General features: G+C 40.7%; 1 protein-coding gene across 1 annotated transcript in view; it reads left to right on the forward strand.

The window, feature by feature from the left end:
* LGR4 (leucine rich repeat containing G protein-coupled receptor 4) overlaps nt 1–22176 on the forward strand; it is a 164780-nt gene that overhangs the window by 45763 nt on the left and 96841 nt on the right. Inside the window, exon 2 of the mRNA XM_073604539.1 lies at nt 20634–20705. Coding sequence (XP_073460640.1) covers nt 20634–20705 — 72 coding nt within the window. The remainder of the gene's footprint in view (nt 1–20633; nt 20706–22176) is intronic.

A 22176-nucleotide genomic window follows, 5' to 3' on the forward strand; every position in this document is an offset into this window, starting at 1 on the left:
CTCTGTTTGTTTTGTGTTGAGGTTAAATAGGTTACAGTGTACAGTGACCTTCAATGGGATTACAGGGCAAGGAGTCATTTCTGATTAGGAAATATCTGTGTACAACAACTTGGTTATCTAAAGCTCTTATTAGCCTATGAAACTTTTACCTGTTTGTATGTACTTAATAATTGCTGTTAAGGATCCAGTTACAAGTCTTTTTAGGACCTAAGCGAATATCTACAGTGAAGCTCTTATCTCCTAGGCAAAGTACTGTACCTGGACTGGGGGTGGCGATAATGATGAGATATTCTATTCCTTAAAGTGGTTGTAAACCCTAAAAAAACAAAACAAAAAAAAAACCTGCAAGACAAAGGCATAATGAACTACTATGCACAGCATACTAGCTCATTATGAATTACTTACCTGAGATTGAAACCCCCGCATTGGTCCTCGTTCACCGCTCCGGAGGCCAACATCGCTCCCGGAGTTACTTCCAGGTATCGCGGGCTCCGGCGCAATGACGTCACTCCCGCGCATGCGTGCAGGAGCCGCCGGTAGCGGCACAGTCTAACTAAAGCAACGTATATGCCGTTGCTTCAGTGCGCATGTGCCGATGACGTCGGCACATGCAAATATAAGGGGTATCTCCTAAACCGTGCAGGTTTAGGAGATATCCAGTGTAGCTACAGGTAAGCTTAATTATAGGCTTACCTGTAGCAAAAAGTGGTTGTAAAGGGTTTACAACCACTTTAAGCTGGCCATAGACAGGGTCGTTGGATGCAACCGTAGTTGCGGGAAAGAAAATCGTTCAATTTCCCTATCATCGCATCCCATGGAGCCATTGTGTTCTCCCAGTGTGGGAAGCTGTCCCCACCAGAAGAAAACTGTGATTATGGCTAGCGGCTAGCTATAACAGCCGCTAGCCATAATCGCATGTAAAATCCGACAGGCTGGTTCTACTCAAGTTGATTGATCAATCAACTTGGGTACATTCAGCCTGTTCATACATGTTTCGAACCTCGGCCGATCCCTGCTGAACTGTCTGAAATTCGAGCCATCTATGGCCGGCTTTACTCTATAACTGAAATTTTTGGCTTTACATCCATTTTAAAGATAATGAAAGAAGTCTTCTTTTAAATACTTTAATAAGTCAAAGGAATTTCTTTTAAAGGGAAACTCATTGTCTGCTTTTCTGTAATGTAAACTGACCCTTTTCTGTGCTTGATTTAATTCTCCTTTGAAAGCGTCTGATTGTCTGGCTTTTCTAAAAAAACGGTAGATACTTCTTTGTATTTGTGACAAATAACATTTAATCATGAAACCAAAGTTCACGCAAAAGCTTTCTGTTTTCTGGTTTATAAACTGAGAAGAACAGTCAGTCCTTCTACAAAGTACGGCATTCTAAAGGGCTTTTGTTTGTATTCGTTTTGCACGGAGGAGGGTATTTACCCAACTCACAAAGTTGGCCTTGTTATAGTGGTTTATCCTTCCAGAAACTTGTGAATGTACAAACAATTGTAAAAAAAAAAAAAAATACATGAATGAAAATTGTTACTTTAATAAAGCAATAGTAAGCTTGTGTGAGTAGCAAAGTGCTCATCATTTCAAGGAGCGAATCTTTTTAGAAAACTGTTTTTCCATCTTTCTTTCAAGTTGTGGTGCTGTGCTTGTGATTCCGAGCATCTTCTACTTCGTCGTTGTTTAAAACATAGGTAGGAAGATCTAAAAGGATCTAATAAAAAATGGTGCGCTAATTCAAGAAGCTATGCAGCAAAAATAGACCATGCATGAATGCCTATCCAGAATTTAAAAAAAGAATTGATACTGTTGTGACACAATGATAAAGTGCGCTGCTATTTCAAGAATCTATGCAGCAAAAATAAACAAATATGCATGAGTGACTATCCCTCATTTAAAAATAAATAAAATACATGCAATATTATGCAATATGTGAAACGGTGATGAAGTGTGCGAATTCAAGAAGCTAACCAGCAAAAATTTTATTATTTTTTTAAATGGGGGGGGATAGTCATTCATACATATTTGTTTATTTTTGCTGCATAGCTTCTTGAATTGGCGCACCATTTTTTTAAATTAATATTTGTGTTAGAGTGTTGACATCACTTGCTAATGGTTGCAGCTTTACCATGTCTATTTTTTGGGTGATATGTTTTTTGACATTTATTTTGTGCACAGGTTTTGGTTGGTTGTGAGGTCCATAGCAGCGCACAAGTACTTCATACTTAAGATCTAAAAGGGGGTTACAAGACCTGCCCTTCAGCACAACAATCCACCATACAAGTTCCTCCATTACTGTCATCCCAAAATAATGGTTTACTGGTCACCCTAGCAGATAAATGGCTTTTTTTTCTTTCTTTATTGGAAACCAGAGCCAATCATATGATTGCTCATAGCATGAAGGTCTCAGTAACCAATCCTCAGTTACATAGTTTCTCATTTTGAAGGAGGACACATGTCCACACAGTTCGACTGTGCTCGGCAAGTTGGGCTATCTATGCTGCTTATGTATCAAATATCTGCATAACTCATAGGTTGACCATAAATGGAAGAACCAGGCTAAGCAGACTTGTATGTTTGTGTTGAAAGATAGTTAGAATTATGTTAAAATTAGCCCAGAGTGAAAAATATAATTAGGGCCTGTTGCTTCTTCTTATTTAGTCGGAAAGTAAACTGTTTTAGCTCTAAAATACCTACAGATTTTCTTGAAGGACTTACTGGCTTCACACCTTCCTTTTGCAGGTCTACTGTAGGTGAGGGTGGGGTTTGGTGTAAGGCAGAAATTCAAAATGGTTCCTTTGGGAGAGGCAGATGGTCAGTGCCTCTGCCTTAAATAGAAATGCTCAGGTGCCACGCCTAGAAGCTGCAGTAGCGAATGATGTTACGACTCTGAGGGAGCACACTTCAGGGACTGGTACTTTAGGGCTAAATGATAAGGTCACAGATTGCCCCCCCCCCCAAAGAAAAAAAAAAAGACCAGTGGAACTAAAGTCAGTTTTTAAATATACTTACTTCTAAAGTAGTACTAAATGCTCAAACTTTTTACAATTTAATGCTTGTCAATGAGGTGAACTTTCATAATTACATTGCCAATTTTGTGCCCAGTACTTACTTTGTTTTCACTGTCCCTTGGTTGCAGACCACTCCATGTTGTCTCCCTGAACTCTTGGATAGGGGAGCGGAGCATGTGCACAAAGGACACTGGGAACTAGAAATAATGGACAGCACAGGCTCCTGTGGATGGAAGGATTCGAAGAATGGCTTGCTGCTCTAGGCTTTGGGGAGATCTGTTATAGTGTATGCATGCAGGGTAGGTGACTAGCCAGGAACACACATGCAAGAGTCTCTTCTTGCAAGGGGATGGAGCCTTCAAAGAACAGGAACTAGAGAAGACAACATTTTTGCAGACGGAAGGTAGAACAAGCACAGGGCTTTGGAAGAAAAGCACTCAAAAGTCATGGGTCGATCTGATGCTGCATCTGTCTCCTGCTGCCTCTAAACTGAGAAATGAGTGATGAAAGACCATTGATCGCTCAGTTCTTGGCCTTCAGTGAGCTGAGAGGTGGTGACTGTTAGTCATTGATTCACTGGGCTGTGGAGGGGGCTTGGGAGGCTGAGTCAGCTGGCGGTCCAGGCATCTGGTTGGATCCCGACCTTAAAGTCAGGATGTCTCCAGAGCCTGGACCGGCTGAGTGATGTCATCCAATAGGGGCCAAAGCCCGCTTTTGGATCAGTATAGATCACAGAAATGCAGAATGAAGTGCAAAAGAGCTTTGATTCCACTTTTAACTTAAAGAGCCTGGGGAAAAAGAAAAATGAAAGTCAGCAGCTACAAATACTGTAGCTGCTGACTTTTAATATATAGACACTTACCTGTTCAGGGAGCCCACAATGTCCACACCCCAGCCATTAAGTGAAACTGGCAGTGAAGCCTTGCGGCTTCACAGGCGGTTCCCTACTGCACATGTGCGAAGCATGCTGTGCTTTCTAATTGGCACGGCAGAGGAAGGAGGAGGGGGGCCGAACTTCTGAGGGACGACACCATCTCCCGGAAGTGGGGACAGGGACCAGTGAAAAACCAATACCCGTGAAAGGTGCCAATTGTGGCACCGGGGAGGAGCAAAAAGTTCTACTTTTGGGGGAACTCCACTTTTAAGTGTCAGTATAGATCTCATAGTAACCTGTTCAATCTGCACACGTGAAATCAAATGGTGTACACAGACCTTTCGTGTGTTTGTGTGTGTGCGTGTATGCATGTATTATTTATTATCAATATTTTATATTATTATTTACATTTTTTTCTTATTTGTGTTTTTTATGGTTTTTTAAATGTAAAAAAAAAAAAAAAAGAATTTTATTGTTTGTTTATTTTTAACTATGGATTCCAGTAAGTGGCTTTATGCCCATTACAGTGGCTTATATATGCCATTTTATAAAATCTAGGTATATATATATATATATATATATATATATATATATATATATATATATATATATATATATATATATATATATATTTTTTTTTTTTTTTTCCTTCTTCCTTTTAAGTTTAGCAAAACAGGCATGTAATTCGTTATTGAGCTGCACCAGTAGGGGTGCTTTGTGCAGGTCTTAATTAAGGGCTTTGTAAGCTGCAACAAAAGAGGGTGAAAAAAGTATGCTTCAGGCTCATTGTTGGCTGTCCCCATTGGCCCAGCTTGCTGGCCATCTATTGGTTCTCTACATGTTTTCTGAATATAACTGACACTTTTGTTCGTGGTTAACAGAGGTGAAAGAAGCCAATTATTGCCAGGTTTTTTTTTTTTTTTTCTGTCCTTTGTTTCGTTCTGTCAAGGGGCAGCTGCAAAGTAATGGAAATAAAGGCAAATATGGAATACACTTACACAAGGTGTTGTGGTAACTTTTAAAACTTTTTTCTTCTATGGCAGAGTTTTATCATGAATGCTTGGCTCAATTAGGATGCGCAGTCATCGTGTTTACTTGGTTAGCAAGAATAAGAGCTCTTTAAATGACCATAAGTACTTCTGGGAAAAGATTAAAACATAGTTATAATAAATAAAAACCTCCAGTTCTGATCACCCTTCCCCCTGAATCATTGAGGGAGGGGGGGGTCCCCTAATGTTCCCGCACTGCAAGAAAAGTGCTGCTTTATTTCTCCATGGTGGCCAGTCACATGACCGTACACCTAGGCATTTAGTTATGTAATCTCAGCTGAAGCGTCTTGTGACCGACAAGCAGGCAAAGCTGTCCAATCAGAAATGTTTAATAGACGTTTCCTGTGTGTGGAAAGACTTTTATCAAGACGGCCCAACAGTGCCTGCACACTTTTGGGCTGCTGACGTCTAAATGATATGTAATACAGTGACCTATCTAAAGTATTGAATGTCATTTAGACAGAAGCAGCCCAAAAGCGTGTCTCTCCAAACACTGACAGGGAACATCTTAAAAGTGTGCGCGTTTTCTGAAATTATGCTCGGAATTGCTTATATCACAGAAGTAAAAAAAAACTGCCAAAAAAAAGCTTACTTGTCACCCCCCCCCCCTCCCCAAAAAAAAAGAACCAAAACAATAAACAAAAAAGAAGAAAACGGTATTTTCACGAAATATACACTAAAATCGCTATTCTTGGATACAAACACAAAATAAATTACACAATTCCTGCTATATCTAAAATATGTAATATAATATATATATATTGTATTTTAATATATGATATTATAATATATAATATAATAAAACTGTATTGAGTTAATAAATACATCACTTGTCTAAACAGACCCATGATGTCTCACTGTTGGGACAGAGAAAGGGACTGAGGACAGAGATTCCCCTATCCGTTTCTCTGCAGCCACAGCTACACTGGACAGTGTATGACCAGAAAGCGCTCTGCACAGAGGCTCCCGTGTCATTTTACAAATGGAAGCATAGTAAACACAGTTTAGGCATGGGGGGGGGGGTGTCCAAGGCAGCAGGGGAAATTGAATCCTCGACAGGGAGGGTGAGTCGAGCACCAGTATCCAGGGGGCCTGGGCAGCAGGGGAATCAAATGTGGGTATGAGAGGGCCTGACCAGTGTGGGTGGGTGGGGTCAGAGGCAATCGCAGGAACCTATCACCTTTGTGTGTGTCTCTCCCCGCAGCAGCTGTAAGCTGTCAGGAGGAGAATCTGGCTTTTAGCTGCTGCAGGGGGATGCACCTGGGATCAATCTCTCAATGGGCCTTCATCCCCCCCCCCCCTCCACATCTTATTCACCTGCGGCCTTGGTAGTGTGTGTTGGTGGGGGGTGGGAGCTTTAATCAGACCCTGTTACTTTACCTTGATATAGCAAAGTGACAGGAATTCTGTAACGTGAAAGTAATTAAAAATTAGTTTAAAACTTAAATTATGTACAAAACCCATTAAAAAGTAACGGTGTGTTTTTGGTCAATTTTATTTAAATATTTTTAACAAGTTTTTAAACCAAGGTTTTATATAATTCTTTTTGCAGAACATTTTAATTCTCATGACCTTGCCTTTTCAGAGCATTTTGGGGTTTCTAAAAAGAGAGCAGAAGTAATAGGGCATTCCTTTTGTAACAGTTTCTCTAATTTAAAGGTGTGCATAGTAGGGAAGGACTCTTGACTCACACAGGTGTGTACGTGTACGTGTGGACGTGCGTAATTTAGGTATTCAGATCTATACACAGACTATTTTTAGCAAAGTAATTAAAGCCCCATACCCACCATTAGATTTTCTGCAGATTTTTGTCTTCAGATTTACCAAAACCATGTAGTGCAAGGGCCTGCCTGATTGCATAGAAATTGAAACTCTTAAGATTTGACCTCGTATTATATGGTTTTGGTAAATCTGAAGACAAAAATTTGCAGAAAATCTAATAGTGTGTATGGGGCTTTAGACTAGTTAGAACATATGAAGGGGATACTAGAGCTCTCCCTGCTGTTTGGGGAAAACATAATATGAATGTGTTCACTATACAATGTGTTTTTTTTTTTATTTTGTTTTGTTTTTTTTGTTTTTTAGTCCTGAAGCTAAAACAAATAAAATCTATGTACAAAAGCACTATACAGCTCCTTTATAGCCACAATTACATTTAATCATAATACAAAAAAAAAGTTAAAAAATCACTGCAGTGCATTAGTTATAATTCTCCTATTGGTAGGAATATAAGGAAGAGTAGCTGAGCTGGAGGGCAAATTAAGCACTTTACAAATTGACACTCTGTGACTTGCCCTGGTTGACATTGTTTGTTTTGCACTTTGGCTAGAAGTCGGCTGTGTTCTCCTTTATGCTAATATTTATCTTCTCTGCTGTGTTTTTGCCATCTTGGACAATTTACTAAGCTCTAGGCGAGTCGGTAAAGGTACAATTGTGGCAAATGGGAAGTGACAATGGTGTCTGTCGAAAAACCATTTACCTTGGCAGCTGATAAACATGATGTACTTCCCTTGAGGCTTTGAATTGCTGTCGTGTGTGTGTTTGTTTTTTTTTTTTTTTTTTCTTTTGCCAACTTTTTAATTTATTATTTTAATCATTGTCAGATTTAATTTTTTTCTTTTAACTGATGTATAAAGTGCACCTGTGATCTATATCAGTGGTCATCAACCCTGTCCTCAGTGCCCACTAACAGGCCAGGTTTTATGTATTACCTTGGGGAGATTCAGATTAGAATACTGCAATCACTGAGCAGCAAATGATATCACCTGTGATGTATTTCAGTTATCTTGCAAACCTGGCCTGTTAGTGGGTCCTGAGCACGGGGATGATGACCCCTCATATGCTGTCCACTCATAAAGGCTTTTCACCATTCTATCAGCTGATTTTTTTTTTTTTTTTTAACTTTAAAGGGGAGCTAAGTTCTCTCAATCAATGTCAAAGTGCTTTTAAAGGCTGCAGGTTTTTACCTTCTTGCATTCTATGCATGAAAGTAAATCACCTTCATTATGAATCTCCCACCACAGCCCCTACTTATACTCACCTGAGCCCGATCCAGTGATGTGCATGAGAGCAGAAGATCTCCCGGGTCTCTGCCTCTTCATTGGCTGAGACATAGCAGCAAGAGCCATTGGCACCCACTGCTGTCCATTACAGCCAGTAAGGAGGGAGTGAGGGGGTGGGCCACTCTCTGTCTCTCTGCATGTGTGCCCCCAGAGCAAGCGGCTTTCTATGGGGACACTCAGAAGGAGGGAAGTACCAGGAGCGCCAGGCTGGGGACCACAGAAGAGGAAGATCGGGGTTTTTTTCTGTGCAAAACCACTACACAGAGTAGGTAAATGTGACATGTATGTTCATTTAAAAAAAGAAGCTGCAGCTTTACATTCTCTTTAACCATTTTTAATCCTTAAAGTGATTGTAAAGTCTCAGTTTTTTAAAGTTAAAAATGACAAACCTGTTATCCTTACCTGGACAGTGGTTTTGCACAGAGCAGCCCTGACCCTCCTCTTCTCGGGTCCCCCCTCGGCACTCCTGGCCCCTCCCTCCTGTTGCGTACCCCCACAGTAAACGGCTTGCTATGGAGACACCCGAGTCGAGCCTCAGCTCCCTGTGTCTATTCGGACACGGAGCTTTGGCCTGACCCCACCTCCTTTCTCTCCTGATTGGCTGGCTGGCTGGCTGGCTGGCTGACTGACTTTGACAGCAGTGGGAGCCAATAGTGCCACAGTGCTGTGTCAGCCAATGAAGAGGGCAATCCCAGGCAGCCAAGACACTTCTTCAACATTGCTGGATCTAGAGGGACTTCAGATAAGTGTTAGGGGGGCTGCTGCACACAGAAGGCTTTTTATCTTAATGCAAAGAATGCATTAAGATAACAAACCTTCTGCCTTTACAATCACTTCAAGGCCCTTTCACACTCGTATGTTTTACCTTGCAAGAAGAATGTTTCCCTTTTAAATCCTATGGGACTCTTCACGCCACTGAGTTACAGGTGCAGTGCGTTTTGAAAAGTCTTGCATGCTTCATCTATGGTCAACCATCTGTGGTGCACCAAAAATGCATCTTTCCATTGAAATTAATGGAAATCGTGTTAAAAACGCACCACAGTTTGCTTTTTTTTTTTTTTTGGTGCGTTTTTTGAGTCACGTGTCCATTTAACATAGGTGCAGGAAACCCAAAAATGCATCTGAAACACAGCAAAATCACAGTAAAAACTCAAGATGTTTTTTTTTTTATAATCACATTTTCTTAAAACATATTTCAACATACAACATAGAAATACGCATTGCAAAAATATTTATATAAATCTTTCCATTAACACCGACCAGGGTTGCCAACCGCGAGTAAATTTACTGACAGTTTGTAAAAATCATTTTTTTACAATTGCCAGTGAATATCAGGGGCTAATAATTTCATGCTTTGTTGACTTTTTAAGTTTAAATCAAGCAAATTACTTTGTTATAGGTATTGTCAGTGTTTCCATATTATGTTTATACTGTTCAAATATTCACTGTGCTAGTTTTCAATAGGAGTTCTGTAATTTCTCAGGTTGTCAGTAAAAAAAATGTGCTCCGCCAGTAAATTTTTTCATGTTTTGTCAGTAAAAAAAAATGGTGCGGGAGGTTGGCAACCCTGACACGGACTACAAAAACCCCCTTCCCAGAGAAATGCACTGGATCCTTGATCATATCCTATTCAGAAAAAAAAAATCCCACAGCCATTTGTCTACTCATAACCAAAACTCAATTCATGCAAAACGTTGTTCAATATATAATTAAGAATGAAGCATTACAGCGCCCTATTACTTGTGTCAAACAACCCAAAAAAAAAAAAAAAAATTATATATATATATATATATATATATATATATATATATATATATATATATATATATATATATATATATATATATATATACTGTGTGTGTGTGTATGTGTATATATATATATATATATATATATACTGTGTGTGTGTGTGTGTGTGTGTGTATATATATATATATATATATATGTATATGTGTGTGTGTGTATATATATATATATATATATATATATATATGTGTATGTATGTGTGTGTATATATATATATATATATATATATATATATATATATATATATATATATATATATAATTTCAAATTAATGTTATCCTGTTCTATTATATTTAGTGCTTTTATTCAATATAAACCCCTCCCTGCTACTTCATAAAATATTTATTCCTCTCTTCCTTTCATTTCAATGTTTCAATCCACCCTTCTTTATTGGCTTTTAATTACGTGTTTCCTATCCCAGTTTAACCTAATTTATTATTAGAAATTATTCTTTTCCTTTTAATGACCTCAATCATCTCTCCACTGCATTTCCCCGCATATGTGTTAATTTTGCTACAGAGCAGCTAGCAATAGTAAATAATAAGAAGGTATATTTATATTCACTTCTTTTAAACGTTTTAAACCTCCTGCTTGCATGCCTAAGCTAAGGGCAGATAGATTCAAGGAATTAAATGCTACATGAATCCTATGCCCTTACGCTGTGGCTAGAAACACTAGGGGTTGATTTTGAAAGTGATTTCTCAATAAAATAAAGCATGACGACGTGGATGGATGAGTGAGTTTGCTTTTAATATAAAAAAAAAAAAAAAAAAGAATTAATTGGCATTTTCAGTTTGTGGTGCTCAGATACAGTTTAGTTCCACTTTAAGCTAAATGTACTTGTGGTGACTTTCTGGCCATTTCTACCTCTTTTGGTTGATCAGCAATCAAACATATGATCTAAAGTGGTTGTCTGAAGCAAAAAAAAAAAATGAATCCATGAATTTGATTTATCACCTACTTGAACTGGGCCATGAATTGGCAGCTTCAACACTGGTCATTAAAAAAAAAAACATTATTTTTATTATACAGATTAATATAGCGCCAACAGTTTGCGCAACGCTTTAAAACTCGATTGAAACCATAAATAGCAATTTTGCCAAAGGCCCTGCCCTGTTCAATCCCGTCACTTTGTGGTTGATCGAAACAACAAACATTTTAAGGTTTAAATGAAAATCTGGGGCATACAAACATAAAACAAAGTGACTTCTTTTTTCTTTGGGAGAAGTTGTAAAGAACAATTTGTAATAATAAGAATTTGCTCTTTTTTTTCCCCCAGGGGATATCTAGTGTGTTTTTTTTTTTTTTTTTCTCGTGTTAGTCTAGTAATGTAATTCTTATCTTAAATACATGACCCCTGAATTCATTATCTGCAACCTTTTTACTGCAGCAGAGTGTGGTGTGAGGAGTACATTCCCTCACAGTGAGGCTCATTCGGGGTAACACATTTTTTTGGAAAGGCCTTCTGTCCCTTTTTATGTGACGTTTTTAACCCATGCACAGCCAGATTTTGGTATATGGCTAAGGCTGGGGTCACACTATTGTTGCATGCGGCTTACAGCAGGGGTCCGGTGCGTCCCCGTTCACTGTTTTCAAGTCTGATTTTCAGTCCAAATTTTTGGGCTGAATTCGGACCTGAAACAAACCAAAAGACGCACAGGGCTCTTGCACAAATTTGCAGCGGAGATATGTGAACCACCTCCGTAGAGACCCGGACACAATCTCCTACCATGCAAATTGGACTCAGGAAAACCCAGCCTAAAGCCTGTACAAGTATACCTGTAGTGGAGCGTGTCCCACAGTACACAGGAAATGCAGTTAGTTTAGTAAATATAAACTGCTAAAAACCTTTTCTCATCAGCAGTATATAGCAGTCCTGTGACTTCTATCAGTGTCTGGTTAAAGTTTGTAGGAGGAGTTTTCATTCTACACTGACCTATCAAGATGCAGGACCCCTGGCCCTCTATCTGGAGAGTGCCGATTGGCCCTGTGCTGATCACAGGCACTCTCCCAAGGAAATAAAACTCTAGCAATACACACCAAACTGAGCATGTGCAGCCTGTCCCCTGGCTCTGTATTATCAGGAAATATATAGGGGACAGTGGAAAGAGGAGAGGATCAGAGGAGACGGGATCCAGCAGCCAGATCCCACAGGTGGCCTTGAGTTTACTATACCCAAGTGCACACTCAAAGTATATATAAACCAAATCATGTGGCGCTATCACCCAAAAGCCGATTGAAGAATCTGGTTGGGTAAGGAACATCGCTGGATGCCTGGATGGGTGTTCTAATATTAAAAGTCAGCAGCTACAGTGTTTTTAGCTACTGGTTTTTATTAATTTTTTGGGGGGGGGGGGGGGGGGTGGGGCGCTGAAGCTCATTTAACTAACTTGTAGAGAATTTTCTGGAGTCCAAGTTTGGAGTATTGTCATCGCATGAAATGCCTTACTTTCTTTTCTTTTAACTTTACTTCTTTAACTACACCATGAGATTAGTTATCTGCAGTCTTCTACTTAAAGGGAATGTAAACCCTCTCCTATACCCAGTGAAGTGAACAGCCTTAGATGATACATAGAAATGAAACAAATCTCCCTACATAAGTTTTACATGTGTATATATGCTGTCTTCAGCTTGCTATATTCTTTTAGAATTCTGTTAGAATTTTTACTTCCTCATTCAGCTGTGGGAGTGGTGTCTTGGCTTACACTGTGTTACAGCTGATTGAAGGAAAGGCACACACCCCCACTCCACATAGGCAGAAGAAGGAAGGAATGTGCAGAGCTGTGCTGTGACAAGACAAGCTCTCTGTTAATCTATTTATAGCACCCACCCCGACACAAATTTCAGGCTGGTTTTATCTCCCTTCTCAGGGAACTTGTCAGCAGAAACAGCAGAAAGACCAGGGACTTAGGGCTTTGGAGAGAGATAAGAAAACACTATGGCTGTATTCTCAGGCCTCCACCTGCTTTGTATGCTTGGTTGATTTAGATGGATAATATCTCTCTATTAAACATTTGTATCTGTTTGATATGCATTGCCTGAAATCTGCCAATGAAAACTAAAATAGTATTTTATTACAATGGAAGGGGAAAAAATAAAACTTACTTATGACACGCTGTGCCTTAGCAATTATAATTGGGGTATAGTTAGGGTTTACATCTACTTTAAAATGACGGTGTTTAAAGTGTAAGTTCAAAAAAAAAAAGGAATAATGTGAAAACACCCTGGCCCCTTTCCCCTTAGTCCCTACTTGCCGCATAAGAGATGAGTTTTTGGTGCCCATGCAGCCAATTTAGCTGTTTGGGGATCTCAGATCCCTGCTCTTCCCCCTTCATTCTGTAGGACTTCTGGGACTGATTGCTCTGGTCTGTCCTGGAAGCCTTGCAGAAATAAAGGGGAGACCAGGGGGGTTTTCGAATCCCAGGACTGCTGCACGGGCACTGACTGGTTATCACCCACAGGGGTATGTACAGTGTGGCGATCACCTTTTTTTTTTTTTTTTTCATTTTTTTTTTTTTTTTTTAATAATTTTTTTGAGAATTTTCCTTTTAATAACTATTTGTTTATATAAAAACAGTCGCTCTGACATCTTTTTAAAAAAAAAAAATCAGTTTATATGCATTTAAATTTGCTTTAATGCAGCCACACATTTTGCTAACTTAAACTGTTCACCTTTTTTCTTTGAAAAGCTGAACTTACAAAGTATATAGGTGTATATGTATGTACATACATAAATTTATCCACTTTTAGGCGATCCCTGAAAACTTCAGAGAGGCCTATCCTGCCTCCATCTAACAACTGCACTATTTGCTCATCCCCCACAGCTATTACCCTTTTGTATAACTTGACCCTCCCTCCTAGATTGTAAGCTCTAAGGAGCAGGGCCCTCTGATTCCTCCTGTATTGAATTGTATTGTACTTGTACTGTCTGCCCTAATTTTGTAAAGTGCTGCGTAAACGGTCGGCGCTAAATAAATCCTGTATAATAATAATAATGTACATGGCAGCAGCCATATTTAGTATTTCTGCAGAGTGATGCAAGTCTGCTCAGACAGAAAACAGTACTAGGTCTGTGTATAAATAGCTTTATTTATCTCAACAGTCATTTGCGTAGGGTGATTGCACTTCTTTGACATACTGGGAATGGGTAGAGTAATAAAAAATAAAAAATAAATATATATATATATATATATATATATATATATATATATATATATATATATATATTTATTTTTCTTTTTTTCTCTCGCACACAGTTGTAAAGCTATGGGACAGTACGCCAGTAACATTGGCATTCAAAAATGTGTTAAATTAAAAAGTAGCTCCAAGTGAATAAACACTGGCTGTACGCTAATAGCTTACTTATTCCATGGAGTTTACTATCGTGTAAGTTTTTTTTATTAAGTTATTTATTTCTTCAAGCGCTGTGGGTGACATTTGATGATGATTTATTGGTGTATGCTACAGGCCATTCCTGGCCATTAGGTATTTTTGCTTCTTTCCTGTTGAATAGGAATACAAGCGTGTATGGATTTGTAGAATTTCCAGCTAGATAGCATTCCACCTCAGCTGACACATGAACCTAGCCGTGATCTAGAGATCCTCCAACCTCCACCCCATTTGAATATAGCACATATTTAGGTGTAAAGCTACTGGTAATTTCTTTTTCCATGGCTATGTTGCTAGATTTAGTAGCTCAAAAAAAATTCTTGAAAATAATTAACACTTACATGTTCCTCTGCCTGTGATACCAACCTTGGCTCTCCTAAAGATTGATAAAAAATCTTGGCATCCTTTCCATCTGTTCCTGTAGCAATACTCTGTCCTGTAGTAATCTAGAGGCTAGCATAGGAAACAGAATGAGGAGGGGGACTGGGCGTCTGACAAACTCAGAAGAGTATCTTTAGGAACGGGGGGCGGAGGGGGGGGGGGGGGTGAACACACTGCACCCCCCGCCACACTTGACCTCAGTGGGTGATTACCTATTACTGCCCATGCAGTGATGGAACAGCGGTCTGGGGAATCGAATGCCCCGCTCTCTTCCCATTCATTTCTTAGGGTTTCCAGGCTGGAGCAGAGCAATTCCAATTGGTCAAAGTGGTCACGTGTCAGCATATGAGCGATGACCATCTCCTGGAAAGTGCAAACAAGGTTATCTTGATGGCAGCTTCCTTGGCTAAAAATGATGGGAGGGTTTAGTTCCACTTTAAGCCTTAAAAGTGTTTAGACGTCAATGGGACAATAGTTTCCTTTTTGTCTATAGGTCGAATATCAGCCAGTTCAGCAGGCCGAGATTGGATCCATCTATGGGCAGGCTGGCTGTAATGAAGTTGATCCATCGATCGACTTCAGTGCAACCAGGCTGTTGGATTCTTTTCATGTGATCACTGCTGGCTGCTTTAGCCCCCTGCAGTGACCATTGTGTTCTGCTGGCAGAACACAATAGAGCCGCAGGAGGGATTCCCCCATCAACACTGATCGGGCAATTTTCTTTCCTTCCAGCCGTGGTGGATAAAAAGAAAATTGCATAATCTATGAGTTGCTTTAGGGACCTTGGGTTAAAGAGTAACTCTCCAGGTTTATATATAGCACTCTACTACTTTTATCATTTATTTAGAGAAGTAGAAGAAAGAGCTAAACCAGTTTGGAGTTCAAGTTTGCTCTGTACTCAGTGCCCTATTTTGTGGAGCAGGTACGACTCCTGTTAAGGAAGATGGGTTCATGGGGTAAAGTGAAAATCGTATTCTATTTTCAGGTTCCTTTCTTCAGGTGAAATCTCTCAGGCACCTGAGAGCACACAAAGACACTGCAGGCCTGATTTATCAAATCGTTTTTAGGAGGAATTGCAGATGCCTTCCTTGAGTCATCAATCAGATTCAAACCTGTGCAATGCTACAATGTAGAATCTGGTGGATGTGAAGAGTACAAGCCAATTCTTGGCAAGATGCTTGAAACCAATGTAGGACCAAAGACTACTACACGCGACTGATGGACGGGGACTATATAACACTGTCCCAGACATTGGCCTGTCTATGGCTGACCTAAATTCTTCATCAAATAATGTGTCCTTAGAGTAAAATCCTGACTGCAAGTAATGTAGAAAATTACGTAATCTGTTGCTGCTCGCCCAGAAACTGCCAGAACGGAGTCGCTCTCCCCATATGCAATAAATAATTTCTTTACAGTCTTGTAAAAATATTTTTACGGCGCACCAAATCCATTGCGTATTTGCCACTTTTCCAGGCTGTTCCTCTCTTGTCCACTGTGGGCAATTTGTGCTTGATGGTTGGTATTCCCAGACAGTCTATTTTTTTTCCAGACACATTAGTTGAGATATATAAACAAGATCTTTTTACATTTTCTTTCCAGAGAGCATGATGAGTAGTTATACCCCAATTTTTGATTGTTATTTCTTGAATGGTCCATCCTACAAAACTAATTTTACTTGTGACTGGACACTAGTGGTTTGACATGCTCAAAAGGGCAGTGAGGAATCCAGAAGTGAGTAAACCCTTCATAGATCTTGGCTTTGCTCCGATTCTACAAAGTGCAACTCCTCCTGCTGTATGCTCTATAATGAAGAATACTAACTGCAAGAGGGAGACCTTACTCAACTGACTGCAGAATTTGGGAAGATCTGGAAAAATGGCTGAAAATTCCTTGTCATCAAACTCCTGAGATGTGAGAAGTCTGAGGAGGAATAAAGTTGCCACCATCAACCTATTTGACTGACTGTTGAAAGTGCAAGTTCTCCTTTTCAGAAAAAAAAACATACAAAAGGTGAACTAATGCCCTACACCCTCACTCATCCCTGTCCCCACACTTACCCCCTGCACTTGCCTCCACCATGGGTGGTTAGCTGTCTCGGAAATGAAAGCCCACTTTTATTCGTCTTTCCTTAGGGCTTTTGGGACAGATCATAGCGATTCTTATTGGTCTTGTGCTGGCAAATGTCAGGATCATTGTCATGTGGCATTGGCTCTGGAACTACACGGGTACCATCAAATGGGAAGCTCAAATTACCACAGCTCAAGGAACCCCTAGCAACATCTGAAGGAGTCCCAGGGTTCCACAGAACCCAGGCTGAGAATGGCTGCACTAAGAGGTTGGCTGAGAAAACTGGTTGGTTGTGGGCAGACATAGCTGCAGGAAGGAGGCGAAAATGTTGTTTTGGGTGAAAACATAACACTGGTTACCGCTTTTGCAAAGGGCATGCAAAAAATATATATATTTATTTGATCTAGAAATGAAGCCTTTTGAGGTTCTAAGCAAATCATGGCAGGCTGTTGCTTTCTTTAGGTGTCGAACTTGAGACTGCCTTCCTGTTGGTCCTTTTGATGTGATGAGCAACTCATCCATTGGGAGCAGCTGACCAATAGGGAGGCTTAGAAGGTGGGAGAGGTGGGACCAGGCTTGGCTGTAAGAGATAAAGTTGAAATTCATATGTAACTTTAGCTGCCTATGACTGGATCTGCAGTCCATTTCGACATTTTAGTTTTTACCTAAAAGAAAAGTATGGCCAAAGCTTGTTTGGTCTTACTTCTCTTGTGGGTCACAGGAGTGCAGTCCTGTGACCCATAATCAGGCAGCAGCGGGCTAAAACTCACTGTCTGCTGAACTCACAGAACCACTCCAATCTCTGCATGTATCCCGGCAATATTGTTGGGAACCTCTCAGATACCCAATCAGCAGCTGGCTCAGTCTCTAGGCGCACCAATGAGAGCCTGAGCCCAGCCGTTGCTGCCTCCTCCACAGCACTCTGCTCCAGTGTGTGCAGGAGGGGCAGTGCAGAGAGCGGGGACTAACAGTGACCCGAGAACTGAGCGGCCGGTGGTCATGTGATTGCTCAGTTCTCCAGGCTTAGAGCTGAAGCCATATAGATGCTGCAGCCGTATAGGTTACTATAGATGTTTGTTTTTGTCCCCACACTTCTTCTTTAACCTTGCCTCTGCTAATTTAAAGTTTTATTCATCGTGTACTCAGTTGGAATTGCCCAGGGTTGTGACCACTTCAGAGTTTTCTGATACGACTTGAAAATACATTTCACAGCCATATCCAGCAGTGTGCCAGGTCTGAATAGTAGATGTTGTGGCTTGCAATGTATCAGGAAGTATGTAGAATGTTCTGTCACAAGGACATGCACTGGTAGCAATGTTCAAGGATGATCCGTTTTGAATTTGGAGCAGTTGCCAAGACAAATAGTAACCCTGTATGCTTATACTGCAGTGAGATGATTATGTATTTTTTAGTTTGCATGGTATATGGTCTGTTATTTCTGGCAGAATGCAGACGTATAGTTTTGTGGTAATTTTTACAAAGTGGCTATTCTTCTAAATAAGGCATTAACTATTAACTATTTTTATTTGAATAAAAATATAGTAGGAAAATGTGTGTGGCATTCGCTAAAGAAAGAATGTAACCAATTGAATCCTTAGGAAGGGGAACTCACGGTCTTTGCTGTAATGGTGGCAGTTGTATTAAATGACTTACCATCAGTCTAAAGCTGGCCATACATCGATCAAATTCGGCTGGTTTAATAGGACCTGGATACGTTTCGAACCATGTATGGGCAGTAGGGTTGTACAGAAGTCGATATAGCGATTGACTTCTATACAACCACCCTGTTGGATTTTCACTGCTCGATCAGTGCTGCAGGCTATAACCGGCAATGCTAATCAATGGTAAAATCTCCCCGCTGTTAGAGTACAATAGTTCAGTGGGGAGGATTCCCCCATCCACATCAGATGTGTGGATGGGAGAATCGAGTCAGTGATTTTTTTCGTACAACTTGCTGGTCAAATTAAAAAACTAGCTCATCGATGAGCTGCCTTGGTCTTTGGTGCCCAAACTGTGGCCTAAGGGCCCATTGGTCATAGTTGCCGGGCCCTCAAACATCAGCGGCCAGTAATAAACCTCTAGCAGTCCAATGCAACATGCCCACAGTCTGACTGTCTTCTGCAGCATAGCCTCAGTCTCTAATTACTTTTGTAGCATGTCTCCAGTCTCTGACCAGCTTGAATGAATACGTGCGGCCCCTTGGTGGTGATGGGGGCTGAAGTTGAGGCTCCCTATTTTCAAATAAGTTCACCACCACTGGTCTAAGCACGTTTAAACCAGGTGTGAAATGACGAAATTACTTGGGGTCCGCTTTAAAGATGAACTTTACCCTGGTTTTGGCAGGCACCTGTACCCACTTTCATTCAGATTGCCACCGCAATCTGTGTGGAATTTGTCCCCTTCCTCCTTCCCTCACAACCTTCTGGAACACGTCACCGGTCCCAGAAGACTTCAAGACCGTTCAGAGTGCCGCATGGCTTGCACATGCACAGTAGAAAACCGACTGTGAAGCCGCAAGGCTTCCCTGATGGTTTCCCTTACTTAAGATCCCGGCGCCTGCACTCAAAGCCGATTTTGAAGAATCTGCTTGGGTGAGGACATCGCTGGATCCCTGGACAGGTAAGTGTAAGTACTTATATTAAGTCAGCAGCTACAGTATTTGTAGCTGTTGACTTTTTTTATGTTTTGGGGGAGGGGGGGGGGGGGGGATATTGGAGCTCCTCTTTAATGCCTTAGTTCCTCAACTGCGAATGTATGTTTTATAAAGGTATGGACCAAATTTATAAATGTCCTTATCACTTTAATGAAGATCCCAATTGCATTGTATGAGCCATTCAGACAGAAATCCATAAATCTTCATAGGGGTCACAATTTTTTTTTTTTTTCTTACAGCTGTAGGTTGTTAGTGGGTATGGTACTACACTTGTTTTATAATGATGTATTAAGGTTAAAAAAAATACATTTATAGCAACCCTTTGTGTGGTTTCGAATAAAGTAGGGAAGGGTGTAAACCCTGTTTTCTGCTATCTGTGTTGCATTATAGGGAGGTTACCCTGTACCCGAAAATGAAACAGTTATTGAGAGGAGATGTGTACAAAGTCAGGAGAACTCTCCTCTTATAGTCGGTTGTCACCCAATCTGGTATTCTTCAAAGATTTAAAGCGGGGGTCCACCTATCTATCATTTTTTTTTTTTGGAGTTCATTCACAAACTTTTCTTCTCATGATTATCTACTCACATGTTCTGTGTAATAAGTCCGCCTGTGTCCGATTTCGTTGCAAAGAATAACTTATAAAATTCACTGAAGGCGGTTTCCATCTTCATTGTGGGCATTTGAAGCCCACAAGCATGTATTTCCTGGATGCGGTGAATGCTGTGCTCCCAGCATTCACCGAGATGTTGTGATGACGCTGTTGCACAATGCATGCTGGGAAGCCTGAGACTAGCTCCCAGGGGACTGTGGGAGGTCTGGGAGAGGCTAGAAACACGCCTACTCCCATGGGAGGAAAACCAGGAAGTGCTAAGAAGATTAGAAAAAAAAAGGTAATTACGGCGATTTAATTTTTTTTACACAGCATGTCAGCATCTAGGCAAGGAAGAGAATGCATAGAGATAATGTTCAAAATTTGGGTGGAACCCCGCTTTAATATCAGTTGACGGAGGTTCTAACCCTTCACTACTAAAAGTTTTGGCTAGACATGCACTTTCATTTCAAGTGTTGTAACGCGATAAATTTTTGTTCATTTGAGAAATTGGATCAACACTCGTTTTTTCTGCAAGGTATGATCCTTCTCCTACTTGGCATGGCTGCGTATGTGCCAACCAGAAATAGTGTTTTCTTTCTGTATATGTTAATCAGGTAATGTTAATAGCTCAACAGCAATTAAAAGTGGGCATAACCTTTCAGGCAAACTAAGTTAATTGCCAACCTTATTAAATTTTTTTTTTTCATTAATCTTTTAATTGACGTTTTTACTTTTTAATTGTTTTACAGAGATATCAGCATGAACAACATCACCAAGCTACCAGAAGGTGCCTTTAAAGGACTGCCATATCTAGTAGAACTGTAAGTGTTCTTAAGTTTATTTTTTATTTTAAAAAAAAAGTGAATTCCTTGATTAAAAAGAAAAGTATTGAATGATATTAACTTATATGTGTGTGCATATAAAAAATTCTTCTTTAAAATAAGTGCTGTAAAGTACTTTTGAAGTGGATTTAATCCAGCGATCACATAACCGCAGGCCTCCATTGTAATGTAAGGTGGTGACATGGTTTGCTAACAGGGACTAGTGATGGGCTTAGGTGTGTTCAGGATCGTAGTCCCAACCCATCTGAGCAATCCCACCAGGAAGGCGACACTGCACACCGCCAATCATAGACAGTGAGGCATTTCCCGGTCTGCAGCTGCACAGACAGGGAAATGCCTCACTGCCTAATATTGGCGGTGTGCAGTGTTGGCTCCCTGGTAGGATTGCTCAGGTGGGTTGGAACTACAATCCCAAACATGCCTGAACCCATCACTAATAGGGACATATGAGGAGAATGGCTAATCTGGTCTTGATAGCTGGGTATTTTTTCTTCATTCCTGTGGAATCCACACTTGTTACAGGACAGCTCCTGCTGGGAGCTGCTGTCAATCATCTGCGCAGGACTTGGTGGGGCGCATGTGATGTCACAGGTTTACTGTGGGACTACAGGTTCTCCTAGGTCTGATTACAAGATGAAATGATGTAAACTGACCACGCTGACCTGCTGCTATGGTTAGTGTGGTCTGAAAACTACAGGAAATCAAGGCGCAATGGAATTGCACAGAGTGGCCCCAATCCTCCTCTTCTGGGGTCCCCTCCTGGTGTTCCTGGCTCCTCCTCTTGGTGTGCCACCATAGGAAGCTGTTTCCTATGGTGGCACACCTGTTGGCTTAATCCCGAGCTGTACACAACCCAGTTCTCAAGACATGGTCACTGGTGTGCACTGGGAGGAGCAGTGTGGGTGAGCCGATCCCAGCACATCACTGTTTACTTTTTTGTGCAAACTTTATTGAAATGACACAAGCTGACCCCTTCTTTTCTGCTGCATTCACACCTGAGCGTTTTCAGCTCATAAAACGCCTGAAAAAACACCTGAAAAAATCCAACAAGCAAAATCCCATTCATTTCAATGGCACCTGTTCACATCTGAGCGTTTTGTCACCTGAAGCAGGTTACAGGCGTTTTCTGCTTTTTACATTGGTGACCTGTACAAAATTGCGGTAAAAACGCGTGACTTTGAAACGCTCAGACCTGAATGCAGCCTAAACTTTACCCAGAAGGGGAAGTTCCGCTTGTTTGCATCCCCCCCCCCCCCCCCTTTCACTGCCACATTTGACACTTTTTTGGGGGAAGGTGGGAGTGGGTACCTGATTTTGCTAGGCACCCACTCCCCATTCCGGTCAGATGTGCCACGGCTATCTGAGCCAGAAGTTCGGGCCCCTCCCTCCTTCCTCCGCAGCCTTCTGGGACACATCACAGGTCCAAGAAGTCTGCAAAACCATTCAGAAA

This window comes from Aquarana catesbeiana, linkage group LG11 (assembly GCF_042186555.1).
Source record: "Aquarana catesbeiana isolate 2022-GZ linkage group LG11, ASM4218655v1, whole genome shotgun sequence".
NCBI classification, from domain to species: Eukaryota; Metazoa; Chordata; class Amphibia; order Anura; family Ranidae; genus Aquarana; species Aquarana catesbeiana.